General features: G+C 34.4%; 1 protein-coding gene across 6 annotated transcripts in view; it reads right to left on the bottom strand.

Annotated features, from left to right (window-relative positions):
• Positions 1–13,873, bottom strand: part of LOC114249559 (band 4.1-like protein 4A) — a 49,521-nt gene that overhangs the window by 24,835 nt on the left and 10,813 nt on the right. For all 6 annotated transcript variants that reach the window (XM_028183184.2, XM_028183192.2, XM_089727431.1 and 3 more), the window contains exons 2-4: positions 7,176–7,300; positions 1,738–1,842; positions 388–509 (exon numbers count right to left, since the gene is read on the bottom strand). In XM_028183184.2, the coding sequence (XP_028038985.2) occupies positions 388–509; positions 1,738–1,842; positions 7,176–7,262 (314 nt within the window). In that variant the 5' untranslated portion in view covers positions 7,263–7,300. The remainder of the gene's footprint in view (positions 1–387; positions 510–1,737; positions 1,843–7,175; positions 7,301–13,873) is intronic.

Below are 13,873 nucleotides of genomic sequence, written 5' to 3'. Positions count from 1 at the left end.
TGTGCAACCATTAATTAGATTTTCACATCCAGTTGGTGGTTTACTGGAAGCCATTATAATAACAAATTTCATAACATTCCAACGTGTATGAGTGTTCAGTTGAACGGTAGTGTCGGTCAATGTTGTAATAATGTTTATAAACATCGCACAAGTGTGCCGTTTAATCTTAACGGTAATAATGTATACGTAAGTGTTATCATATAACGGGAATTCATTTATAGCTTAAAATGAATTTTGATTTTTTTATACAAATACATTTAAGGCTGTTAACGAAAAATGCACGAAATTGCGAGTTAAACCCGATTAATTTAAATATTTTGGGCCAACCTTTATTATCAACTAAACATAATGATTATGTTGGCGTAAAAATAATGTGACAATATTTACCGAGTGATTTCTTCCAGTAGCTTGCAAGGGTCGGCTGCGTAGAACTTAACGCCGAAATAAAATGTATGGGTATCTGACCCTCGTAGCTGCCGACGAAGTCTTTTCCCGGAATCTAACCAGTGCTGTAGAAAATATGGGAATGTTTATGTTCTTTTTGATTATACTAAAAAAATACACCAAGATCTTTACAACGCTTTTACAAAACAAAGCCAGATTAAAAATAAAGATACTATACACACTTCACAAATAGATTCTCAATTTGGCTTTAAATCACCAAGCCTACAACAAACAAATTTTAATGTCTATCTAATCTACTGCTTTAGCCAAGTAATAATTTCGGTGGGGCGATTAACAGAAGCCGACAGAAGCTTGTCTCTGAACAATTAATGATTCTATGAAGCCCATTATATGATCATCTGTTAAATCGAGTGTCGGTTCATGTCGGTTAATATCTGATGTACGACTGGATGAAATGAGTAATTAGACTTTCTGAGATGAATTCTTGGTAAATCATGTAACTGTTTTTGTTGGTGTCATATCAAAGCATTTTTAAGCAATTTTATTTCATACTTGCTCCTTTGACAACTACCAAACTTGGATTTTCTCCTGTCTTATAGATAGTACAAATACATAATAAATAGAACATATACATAGAAAAGAACTACTACGTCCAGACACTGGATATATATTTATCAAGATTACTCTGGCCTGGAATCGACCCCGAACAACGTGGAATAATATTCAGGATTATCAACTGCTTGATAAACGAGGTGCTTAAAAGTCTTTTTTTACGGTACATTTGGTTGTGAGTGCGTACCGTCGACCGGTAATCTAGTTAACTACTATATGTAATTGAAGTTATAAAATGTTGCTAAAACTTCTTTAGTACCGTAGTGATTTGAAGCTTGTTGAAAAGAAAAAAAACGACTCTAAAACAGAGAAACGTACGCATCCATAGGCCTTATTAGCCAGGGAAAGTATGAGATAGAATTCTTCTGAAGGTTAAACTTTTGCTGCGTGTGAATGCACACATGTTTTTTTCTAAAGTTGAAGTCTCACATAATATGACATAATACTTAGTTTAGATATAATGACATTGATACAATTGCGTACCTATTTTGTTGATATGACCGTATTTAAAATACCAAAAATAGCTGTACAGTTTTAATTGAAGTGAATAAAATGACTTGCGGAGACTACGGTATTCTTAGATTGTAAATTGTTATAAAAAATATTTCTTTACATGTAGAGAAATATTTATAACATATTAGATGACTGAAATATAGTGTGATAAATATGTGTTTTGTGTCATAGTTACATAGTGCGAATAATAAAATATATTGAACTTACAGTTTGATTTTCTTGATCGAGGTACCGAAGACCAAAATAAGCTGTTTCCAATAAATCCAAGTGTTTGAAGACAACATCAAGCAAGCTTTGTCCGGTGTTATTATCCTACAATAAAATAAAACATTTTATTAAATAGTTTCTTTAACATATAAAACAACATAATTTAAAATTACTTTTACCGTTTGATCTCGCATTTTTTCGCAGGCGACCGTGACCATAAAACATTTGAAATATATTATTTTAATTATTTAAATAAAACTATTATTTAAAATATACAGTATTTGAAACGTTTTAAATCTTATAACGACAATAGAAACCTCGAGATTAGCACATTATTTGGGATTCTCCTGATCCACTCTCAGTGACTTAAAGCATTCCAAGCGCCGGTTAATGTCCTCACTGAATCATGTCAGTAGGTGGCGATTCCAATCCAGTGGTAGATTTAGCGAAGCCCTGCTCTTCTTGCTAGGACAGATATTAGCAAAGTCTCTTAGGTTTAGCCCCGTGAGCTGGCCTTCATGTTTGGTGAAGCTAAAAGTATAAGCCCTTGAGGTTTCTAGGAGAAGGGGAAAAAAGGCGAGATTGACCGTAACGGCGAAAACCAAGGAAAATACTATAAATCAACAGTTAATAGAATAAAATTAACCTAGTTGTTAAAGTATGTAGATCACCATAAAACCTACACAAAAGCATTAAGTAGCACTGTTATAAATATAGCATATTATTTCTTGGCCATTGTTTCCTGAATCAATTCCTTTGGAGTTAAAAATTACCACATCTCGATATTCAGATTCTGCAATTAGGGAAACTTGCACGCGATGGGCCGGTAAGACCAGTAGTCAATAGTGATTTTGTATTGGCAACATAATTGCAGGGGTCGGCCTGGTCTCACGGTCGAGAAAGAAGCTTGAAGTTCGCGTGCGACTTCTCCGTGTGGTAACCGTCTCTCGTATAGTGAGGCGTGACTGTGATTCGTGTTGTCTCTAATTTACATTTTTTATCCAATAGCTCTAATTAAAGTTGCTTTTGAGAAATTAAAGAATTGATAATTTTTTTTGGACGGATAAATATATCGTTTTGAAAACGACAGTTACAATCTGATTGCTCATTACTTACTGTTTTCATCTGGAGGATAACTTCACTGAATATTAATTCTTTCAATAGATTTTCCAGCGTAAAGTATATGTCACCACTATTGATACTATTCTAATTAAAGTTAATCAGTTTATTAAATATTTTTCATTGTATATTGTTACGTTATATATTAATTTAATACATTTCGGAGTATTCAACCGAAAAGCTCTTACCAAATTTAATAGTAGCTAGCTGTGTTACTTTGTGGTTAATTTATCAGCTTGTAGCCGTAATAAAATTTACGGTAGTATGAAAATTACATTAATCGAGAATCCTTTTAAGTTATTTCGCACAAAACCATGATCTAGCCGTAAGAATAGTATCCGATATTAAGATATCGATAAGCGAATGGGATTTGGCGAACACAATCTTAATATGCATCTGCGATAATGAACCAAACAACGAACTATTCAGCACTGAGTTCTATGTAATTACAAACACAACGTGCGTTTGAAGCAAAGCTAAATACGGTTTACTTTGGGGCAACTTGTATTTGCTTGCAGGATCCACGACGGCCTGTGGGAAAATTGCGAAACAGTTCGTTGGTCTGAATAATAAATGATTTAATAACAGAGCGCGTTTGCTTCCAGTAGCGTATATGAAGCTCGAAAAATAACAAACGATTTCAAAGTCTGACGGTACTCGGGATGTATGCGGTATTATTGGCAATGGCCGAACACGCGATCCCCGCTGCGGGCTGATGCAGCGCTCAAACCTTATTGTCATATTCCGTAGCAATTTTCATTTAAAGAATGACCAACATTATTGTAATTCTTGCGACTTACGTACAGAGTATTAATAAACCGATGCTGAAGTCGAAACGGGAATAAAGTTAAGTAATTTAAAAATTACGTAGCGTCAATGCTAAATAAATATCCAGTATTTGTAGTTTTAGTTAGATTGTATATTTTGAATCCGTAATTTAACACAATGCAGCAGGTAAGCGTTATCCGCGTTCCCTCGTCAAAAACGCTGCGTATCAACTGATTTCAAAGAGCACACAATGCAAATACAACCCTTAAACACAACTTTCAAAATGTGATTTTTGTCTAACGTCCAAAATCACTAGTTTCTTGACTTACTTTCGTTTTCGGCAACGGTTCCTTTTATACTATGTACAAACGACATTTTTTTTTAATGTCCATCTATAAAAAGAGAACGAACTACGTGAATGAAAATTCCCCAAAATAAATTTCATAATACGAACATGAATTACGATTGAGAATTGAAAACTAATATGATATTAATATAACGAGTAACTATTACGCAAATAAACGTTTAAACGAAAGAATGCAGAGAGCAGGACGGGCGGAAGGAAAGGAAAAAACAATCAAGACATTGAAAGCACTAAAGGTTGCATCAAGGCAGCAGACCGTGAAATGCTGTCGACTCAATTTAGCGCCGCGACAATACAGAATCACCTCCTCCAGTACGATCCTGCGCTGACACTAGGCCCGACTCATAAATTGCACAGCAATTCCCTTTTTGTTCCCATTCCGTATAATACTCGAGGAAAGTAAAGCAGAATATTACTCAATCGAATGAATTCAAGACTTTAGGTTGTATGTTTTAGATTAATTTTTGGTCGTTTATTTTTATTTTCTGCGTATACAGCAAAGTATTCGGTACGTTTAATGGTTAGAGACCACAACTCCAAAATTCCCAAAAGTTTAAAATTATGTCGATTGATATTATAAAGTTTCATCGGCCATAAACATTTTTTTTCTTAACTAAAGGGCTAAAAAATACATTAAGGTTCAAGGGCAAAGGTCATGGTTTTTTTCTCTCTAATCTAATTATTTTAATGTAAGCTTAAACATATCATACGTAATATATATTCAGTTCAAATATTTTCAGATCACATTTAATTTGGTGTGTTTGAAAACCATTTTACTTCGACTTTTAATTTTACTTCGCCTAGTGACCTAGTGTAATACAAAAATCGAACATGTTATTGTAGTTATCGGAAAGGAAAAGTTCTTCCTAAGGCCTTTGAAGACAAATGTCCCTTTGTAGATAGGGAAACGCCACGAAAGGGCCGCGATTCATCTAAAATATCCATACAATTTAGCGAGAACCGTCGAAACCTCGTCTACCACTTTACCAAAATTGGACGATTTTCGTCCAATATATCTTCAGAATTTGTTTGACGAACAAGTTACGTGTCCTCGAAAGGGCGAACAATAGCACTTTGAGAATATATTTAGCCGTTATTTACAGTTATGCCTTCGAGCTATATGACAAACTGTCTGCATAAACTACCGGATTTATCTGAAGTTTATTACCTCTTATGGATTCTGAAGAACTAGTGTTTGGATTTTTATATTTCACTCTTGAAAAAGCAGTCATGTTTACATTAGCACTTAGTCTGGAACAAATCTGTCCTATATCAAAGTCTGTTGCACCTATTGACTTAAGTAACCACGTTACGATTAAATAAAAACAAAAGGGAAGTTTTAAGTAAAAAAAAAAAAAAAAGTAAAGACACCTTTTAAATTCAGATAGAGCTCGTACGAAATGACTGACGCACGTTTATAGTCGTAGTATGAACCGACGAAGGCCACTCATCGCTAGCAAACTGTACTCGCACTCACTAGGCGACGACAATACCAGCCAAATAGAATTTAATATTCATAGAGTCGACATACGATTCAGTGAATTCATCACCCACACCTTGGACCCGGGCTTCGCATATAAAAGACCTTCCTTGAGCCCCCGGGTGTGCTTCAAATGATTTGCTTCAAAATAGCTGCACTGCGTAAATAAGGTACGGAAAACCCTACACGCTGTTTCATACATACGGGAAATTGAAAGCTGCAATCAGACCCGAACGGGCGACCGTAGCGTCAGAGATCGGTTGTTTTTGTTTTTTATCAGCTGATTTCGTCATAAAATTTATACTAAACATTAAACGTTGACTAACCGACCAAGATTATAAAATGATTTTTGTCGTAGACTCGCAGCTTCAAATTTTATTATCTATCTTCTATCTTTATAAGTATAAAAATGAATTGCTGTTCGTTAGTCTCGCTAAAACTCGAGAACGGCTGGACCGATTTGGCTAATTTTGGTCTTGAATTATTTGTGGAAGTCCAGAAAAGGTTCAAAAGGTAGATAAATATGAAAATGCCCGGAATTAAATAAAAATAACAATTTTGTTTTCCCTTTGATGTGTCCCCCATCGGACGGATTCCTTTTGGTTTGTTTTAAGTTTATTTTATACAAAAGTTTAGATCATTTATTAATCGATTGAGGCACTACGAAGTCTACCGGGACAGCTAGTTAGGAATAAAAGAGTGCTGGCTGAGATTGGTTGCCTGACTATTTTTGCCGCGATGTTATTATATATCCCAATTTTGTGTGTACATAGAGGAGTAAATATTACAATGTAAATTAGTTTGACTTTTAGGTCTTAAGGTTGGCAGCGCTATTTATGTCGCAGAGTCACTTAATGTCAGATGGTCCAATCGTCGATCTTTCCTAAATTCTAAATAAATAACACGAATATAAAAAGAAACTCAATTTATTAAGTTAATGTTGATTTAAATTTTCTAAATGTTTAGTTAATGGCTAATTAAGATTAGGTTCTTCATATGCTTGAATTCAAGAACAATGGTAAAAAAAATTGCAAACAGATCACTATTTCATATAATTTTTAATCGGACGATTTATGTCATTTTATGTAGTATATATAAGACCTGTATATATGTGTGTATTATTTTTTCAATGGCGTAAGTAACCCGTTTTGTTACATCTATTCTGAGGTACTTAAATCTAATTTAACTTAGATTACAATCACCTACACTTTTTTCTTCAGGGATGATTAGCATATATTTAAGTATATCGATGCGGCATCGAGATCTTTCCGCTGATTTCGATCTCAACATAACATTCTTCTCCAAGAAACGAAAATTCGGATATGTATTTCTGGGTAAGTATTTAACTTAACGATCTTTAAGTCTCGTTATTCGACTGAATAGTTATATCATGCCTAAATAAAAGTACAAAGTACAAAATTTTATTACTGGTGGTAGGACCTCTTGTGAGTCCGCGCGGGTAGGTACCACCGCCCTGCCTATTTCTGCCGTGAAGCAGTAATGCGTTTCGGTTTGAAGGGTGGGGCAACCGTTGTAACTGTACTGAGATCTTAGAACTTATATCTCAAGGTAGGTGGCGCATTTACGTTGTAGATGTCTATGGGCTCCAGTAACCACTTAACACCAGGTGGGCTGTGAGCTCGTCCACCCAGCTAAGCAATAAAGAAAAAAAAGTGAAATGAGGATCAGAAGGAGAATTTGAGTTACCTGAATCTCATGAAACAATTCTCTTTCGTCGAGCAGTACGATGCGGCAGGCGAGCGTGCGTGGTGCGGGGCACAGACAGTCCATCATACTGCCACAGCGGCCCGTCACCGATGCGCTTCGTCGCCCTATCAGCAGAAAAAAATCTATATTAATAAACCTGGTAGGATCTCTTGTGACTCTGCACAGGTAGGTACCACCACCCCGCCTATTTCTGCCGTGAAGCAGTAATGAGTTTCGGTTTGAAGGGTAGGGCGGCCGTTGTAACTATATTGAGACCTTAGAACTTATATCTCAAGGTGGGTGGCGCATTTACGTTGTAGATGTCTATGGGCTCCAGTAACCACTTAACACCAGGTGGGCTGTGAGCGCGTCCACACATCTAAGCAATAAAAAAATAAAATAAAAACCTCGTGTGCGTACAATCTATCGCAGCACAATTTGCCATTCCCTACACAAAACTAATTGTGAAGTTTATATATATTATATTTGTTTTAAAGTAAAAAAGTGAAACAATTATCTATTTGTTCTAATGTTTAATGAAGATTACTAAAATACGCATAATATTTTAAAAAAAAACTTCTATTAAATAATTCGATACCTAGTCAAACTACAATACATTAGTATAAGTATTTAAAACTACAGTTAATAATTTCATATACTTTTACATTACTTATAGAGAACGTGAGTAAACAACATACTGACAATAGTACTATGTAATTAATGAAAACCGCTTCTTTAAAGAGTAACTAACTCTCCAATATGTAATAAATCAGATTATAAAATAATTTTGTTTCAAATTGAATGAAAATAACATTTTATAAAGTAATTTTTTTTTCTTTTGTTATTGATTGTATTTGTGGAAACACGTTATATTAAAAGTTGTTTGGAATAATTTGAGATGACATTTAAGTTAATCTAAACCTTTCTTCGAGTAAGCACTCAGCAAATTGAAACATAATGTTTACAAGGGATAAATATTTCAACTTTTCCATTTTTGTAAAAAAAATATCTCGTAAATTAATATTTCGTAATTAAAAATGATTTAAAATACTACGAATTATTTTATGCTTCATATTAGAATTATTATTTGAACTTTATGTTCTGTTTTGTTAATAACAATAATAATAATAATCATCGTTTATTTCAGACCATATTTTAGCCAATATATAAAAAAACAAATTGGAAATACATAATAATATATTTATTCCGCCACATGTAGGCGATTCCATGTTAAAAAGAATGGACTCTCCATTCTCTCTCTATCTCCATTCTGTTCGCAATGAGTTGCAGGTAACCATTGGAGCAGCCACGCACCCGCCACATCAGGGATGCTGCTCGTGTCCTAAGTATTGCGGCAAAGCCGTCAACATGGGCGTCTGCAAACATCGCCGACGCGCTACAGAAACACGGCAGCCCCATCAGTGATGGTATATTTCTAAATTTTAATATAGATTTTTAGAATATTATAATAAATTAATTTCTTTACACTCTAAACATTCGATAATTTTTTTATCGCTAATGTGATAATATATTCACATTGGATAAATAATATTATTGCTTTTAATAAAACACAGTGAGCAAACGTGGATATCATCGGAATTCTCCCTACAAAGCTAAAAGTTGTTTGAAGTCAATTAAGGAGTTATTTGCAGTCAGACTCAATGCTAAAATCACCAAAGGGTTGTTCGAAACCAAATATATCCTCGTTAAAAGTTCGTCAGGTCTAGGGGAGAGCGCACGGGCAACACAGTCTCTGTTTTAACAATTTTATTTTAATTAGTAGCAGCGCCCTCTCTAATAGGCGGATTTTGTTCGACGGGTTTTATTTTAGGGAAAAAGGAAAATTCCCAGTGTAGCGTAGCTTACCTGATTGGCTACCTTTAATTTTTTTTTGTTCAAGCTATGTGTATGTACCGGCTTGACTATTTTTTCGAAAAGAAAATTCGTTTTTGTTGTGATTTTAAAGCTTGGTGTAATTTCAGTGGACTCTCATTGATTTGAGGCTGAAGAATAATTTCGTTGACTAGAGCAACTGAATAACAAGTTGCGTCATTTTGACAATGGTTTGTTCCGCATTGCCTTTCAAAGAGATTCATTATTTTCAAGGACCACTTGACTAGATATTAGGAGCAGAAAAATGAATAATTACTCGCTAACGACCCTCTGCGGGGAAAAGTCTTCAGTATCATTGTAGGATAAACTCCCGGTTCCCACGCTCTGTTCATTCCAAGTCGGTCAAGAGCGGCCCGACGCGCTCGATGGCTTTTCATTTTCATTGTTTTTCAATGTGCTCGGAGAACCACAAAGCTGGCGATTTGTAAATTAATCAGAATTGTTTAAGCAGTAAAAAATTGTTCGGGAATTATGACTTATTTCTCTTGTGGGCGTAGATTAAATGCAGAATTAATTATGGTTCAAAGCTTTCTCTATGATGATTTTTTCGTAAAGATACGACTTTTATATAGTTTCAACAAAAACACGTCGGTATGCAGTGCCACCTTGGCTGCTTCACGTATCATTCATACGTTTCAGCGTGAATCAAGGGATATCAAATGATACTTCAATTTTATATCTCGAGGTGGCGGTATTCACGTCGCGGTGTCTCTTGGCTACGATAGTTAAACTCACACCTGGTTTACTAGTATTTTTTAGATAAAATTCAAAACAATAGTTGTCTTAATGAGTTTAGTTCATTTCATTTCTGCAGTTATTTACGATTCTTTACTAAATTCAGTCAAAAAGCTAATTTATATGTGACAAAATCTACATATATGTATAAGTAATTGATGTAACTGATGCAAGGTTAGGAAAGGAAATATGAGAAACTTATTTCCCATTAAAACCCAAATTTAATATAGGTGCATTACGGTAGGTAGCTACTTGGTTATATCCGAAATTGCTGACCATCTTGAGCAACGGAAACTGCTCACCAAATATAGAAACATTGAATTTTTTTCCAACATCTTATAGCTCTATGTAGAGTTTATTCTCGTTATTATAGAGATTTACTGTGTCATTCACTTTAATTACTGGGACAAATGTACAATCACGAGTTCGACAAACAAGAAAGACCGCTAATATCTTAACGCAGCGTGGAAACAACAAATAAACAAGATACATAAAACTAAAATACACCGTAACAACGGGTGTGGAGAGTCAAGAAACTTTTAACAAGTAGACAAGCCAGGACCCTCAAGGACTGTGGAAACAACAGGCAATACGAGCCATTAATCCGAACGATCCCGACAGAGATTAGTGTTCCCGCTCTGACCCCGTACCCCTCCGTCCCACACGTAGAAAACATTTTCCCGCCATTGTCTGCTGCAGAAAGCAAAAAAGAAATCGCGATTGACATCGTAGCTTAAGGTCGGGTGCATGTCAAAAGCGAAGAGCGTATTTATTAAAAATACAAGTGTAAACATTTTTTTTTATGTGCCTATCTGCGATCATTCCTGGACTATGAGCAGATGCGTTGCGCGTGCCATCACGTCGAAGAGGCTCCTCACCAGGAGACTCCTCATCGATCACCATCTGTCACCAACTCCCTGTATATCATGACGTTTCAGTCGTTTGATGTAACTGACTTTTGTCAACGCATTAGGGTATTTGGGTGGTTTTCCAGCCAAGTGTAAACATAAAAATATTTTAGTCGACAACATTAATAGTCCAACAAAGTTAGTAAACAATACGTTCAACTATCAGGCGCTTAGAGAACGGTTTGAAACATTAATTTTACACAGACGACGAACCTTAACATGAATTCGGATTTTCAGAATAGTTTTCAATGTTGATTCCATCAAACTTGAATGGGTTAAACTCGCTTTTGTACATATTATTCAGAAATTATTTGAAATTTGTTTTTTTGTAAGCGCTTCTATACATAAGTTAAACATATATGCGAAACATTGGTACTCTGACTGTGAACACCATGAAATAGGTAGATATTCGAAATTTATTACATTTTTAAAATTTTAAGCGTTCATTTTTTTAAGTAAATCTAATTAAAACCAAAAAATGCGACTCTCGTATTTAATATGTTAGCCATTACAACCAAACTTTGATACGGCTTGTTCAATTTATATCATTAACTCCTAAATTAATTTCCTTTTGAGTACTGAACGCACTAAATGTGTCTTTGCGTACTAAAACGTACGTAAAAGAACGTACTAAAACTCCACGCTCATCGACCGAAAGTGAATTTTTAATTGCTTTAGATGACTGACTCTCCTACTGATAAGTGATTACTTGAAGCCAATAAATATGGCAACGCAAATACTGTCACTCTTCTTGAGAAATGATCTCTAAGTTTCATTCATATTCTATTATTGCTTTCCTACCCTTCGATCCGGAATACATGATTCAAAAAGGAGTAGAATGGTGATAGCTACCTGCAAACATTCACATTACATTATTTATATCAGTAAAAACGGTTCAAGCAAGTTATTTTAAGACAGTTTTCTCAACCTGATACCGTTCAAGAAGCAAACGGTTTTAATTTATTCGAACGTCGCACAAGGAAAGCAACGTCATGAGAAAAGTTAACTTTGTTCGAATTCATCTTCTGTTCGACTTTTTGTAGATAGTGCCTACACTCGTTTCTTGTTTCATTAATTGTGAATCATTCTTACAACGTTTCAAATAACGTTTACGGTACAAAGATCAAACAGCATCAAAAGGGTGAACCGATTCAAAGAAAACTCCGCACTTTTCCTACGGAGATTTAAATCTATGGCTACAAGTTAAAAAGTTTTAGTTCTGCTCGGAGAATGCCTCAGCTGTTTGACTTTTGCTCGATGTTATAAACGCTTCTCTCGGCTCTCGTATTTCCTTCTTTATTAATTTCCCTAACTTATTTAACGTGTTTTTTTTTTCGATTGTTTTTAAATGTTTGATCAGTCCTTCATTAATCGCATATTTTATATCAATGAATATATCTTTTTTGCGTACCTTAATAGACGCCTACATTCAGCAGTAAATATTTGTTTGCAAGTGATGAAGTTGATGTAAATAAATATAATACTAAAACTAAATTATTTACTGGTGGTAGGACCTCTTGTGAGTCTGCGCGGGTAGGTACCACCACCCTGCCTATTTCTGCGTTTCGGTTTGAAGGGTGGGGCAGCCGTTGTAACTATACTTGAGACCTTAGAACTTATGTCTCAAGATGTTTGGCGCATTTACGTTGTAGATGTCTATGGGCTCCAATAACCACTTAACACCAGGTGGGCTATGGCTCGTCCACCCATCTAAGCAATAAAAATAAATAAATAAAGAAACAAAAAAGAACAACCCGATCCCGATAAGCTTAATAATTGTTATTACGTCACATAAAAATAAATGGTTAATGTTTTTTCGTTCATCTTATGCATTCGAACATGAATATATCATTGAAATCTGTAGCTATCATAGAATCATTAACTTTTTTGCTGTAAGGCTGAGAAAAGTACCACCCCCATCTCTACCCGTCGATGTTATAAAACACGACTAAGGGATTTATTGGAGTATTCGTGGCAGCGTTTTCTGATTATTATACTAGTGTATTTCAACTGCCAACAGGCATTTATTGGTGCTAGATTGTTTTGTGAACACTTATGACTATCAATATTGTTTTTATTTCTGCCACGAATGAATCGTAACGTGATATTTATGGACTATCCGCTTAATACAAGATCACCCGTGAGCTAGACTGCCAATTAAAAGTCTTTAAATTATGCTAAAAACATAAATTGGGTAGTGTGGCACAGATATATATGTACATAAAGTTTACCTATCTATTCGTTTAAAAAACTGTGACAAAATACACAGATTGACTACAGATAATTAGTTTTTTCCAATTAACTAGAAAGATTTTTTTATCTATACTAATATTATAAAGAGGAAAGATTTGTTTGTTTGTATTGAATAGGCTCCGAAACTACTGAACCGATTTCTTCACTTTTCTTCACTGATTCTGAAAATTCTTTCACCGTTTGGAAACTACACTATTTCCGAGTGACATAGGCTATAATATTTTTTGAAAAAAATTAAGGATCCTTACTAAAACTCCAATAATGTAACCCTAGGTGTAAAAAAATTACCTAAAATATTTCTACATCGCGTGCCCTGCGAAAATTATTGATGATAGATTGATAGTCAAATATCGTTGAAATTTTTGTTAAATACCCGAGCGGAGCCGGAGCGAACCGCTAGTTAAATATAAGTTTCTTAAGATCAGTTACATGTACATATTCTGACTATAAATACTGTTAAAATAGTCTGAATTTGGAACATTCTCAAATAAATTTATATATTGTGTTTTCTTATTTTATACGTCAATTTTTATAAAATATTCTTCCGATAAAGTTTAATTTTAGGTTTAATTTGAATTGGAATTTATAGCGATGTTTTATATATTAAAATCAGTGATTTTATTCAAACTAGTTTTTATTTCCATAATGTTTATCGATTTAAAAAATAGAAATACGTAATTATAACGATAATGTAGTATTTTATTTAGTTTTCTCGACTTGGGAGCTATAATTAAAACTAATCATACACTTTTTAGGGCTTACGGAAACTACGAAATATTTAAAATTTTAAAGTATTTAAAATATTAATAAGGTAATGACAACAATAAGGGGGAGATTAACTCGTAAAAATAGTTTTATTATGTAGAACGAGAACATTTCGAGATATCGATCAAGTATGTAAAATTTTCA

This window comes from Bombyx mandarina, chromosome 05 (assembly GCF_030267445.1).
Source record: "Bombyx mandarina strain Sakado chromosome 05, ASM3026744v2".
In the NCBI taxonomy this organism is placed as follows: Eukaryota; Metazoa; Arthropoda; class Insecta; order Lepidoptera; family Bombycidae; genus Bombyx; species Bombyx mandarina.
This window is presented reverse-complemented; position numbering and strand designations above follow the sequence as displayed.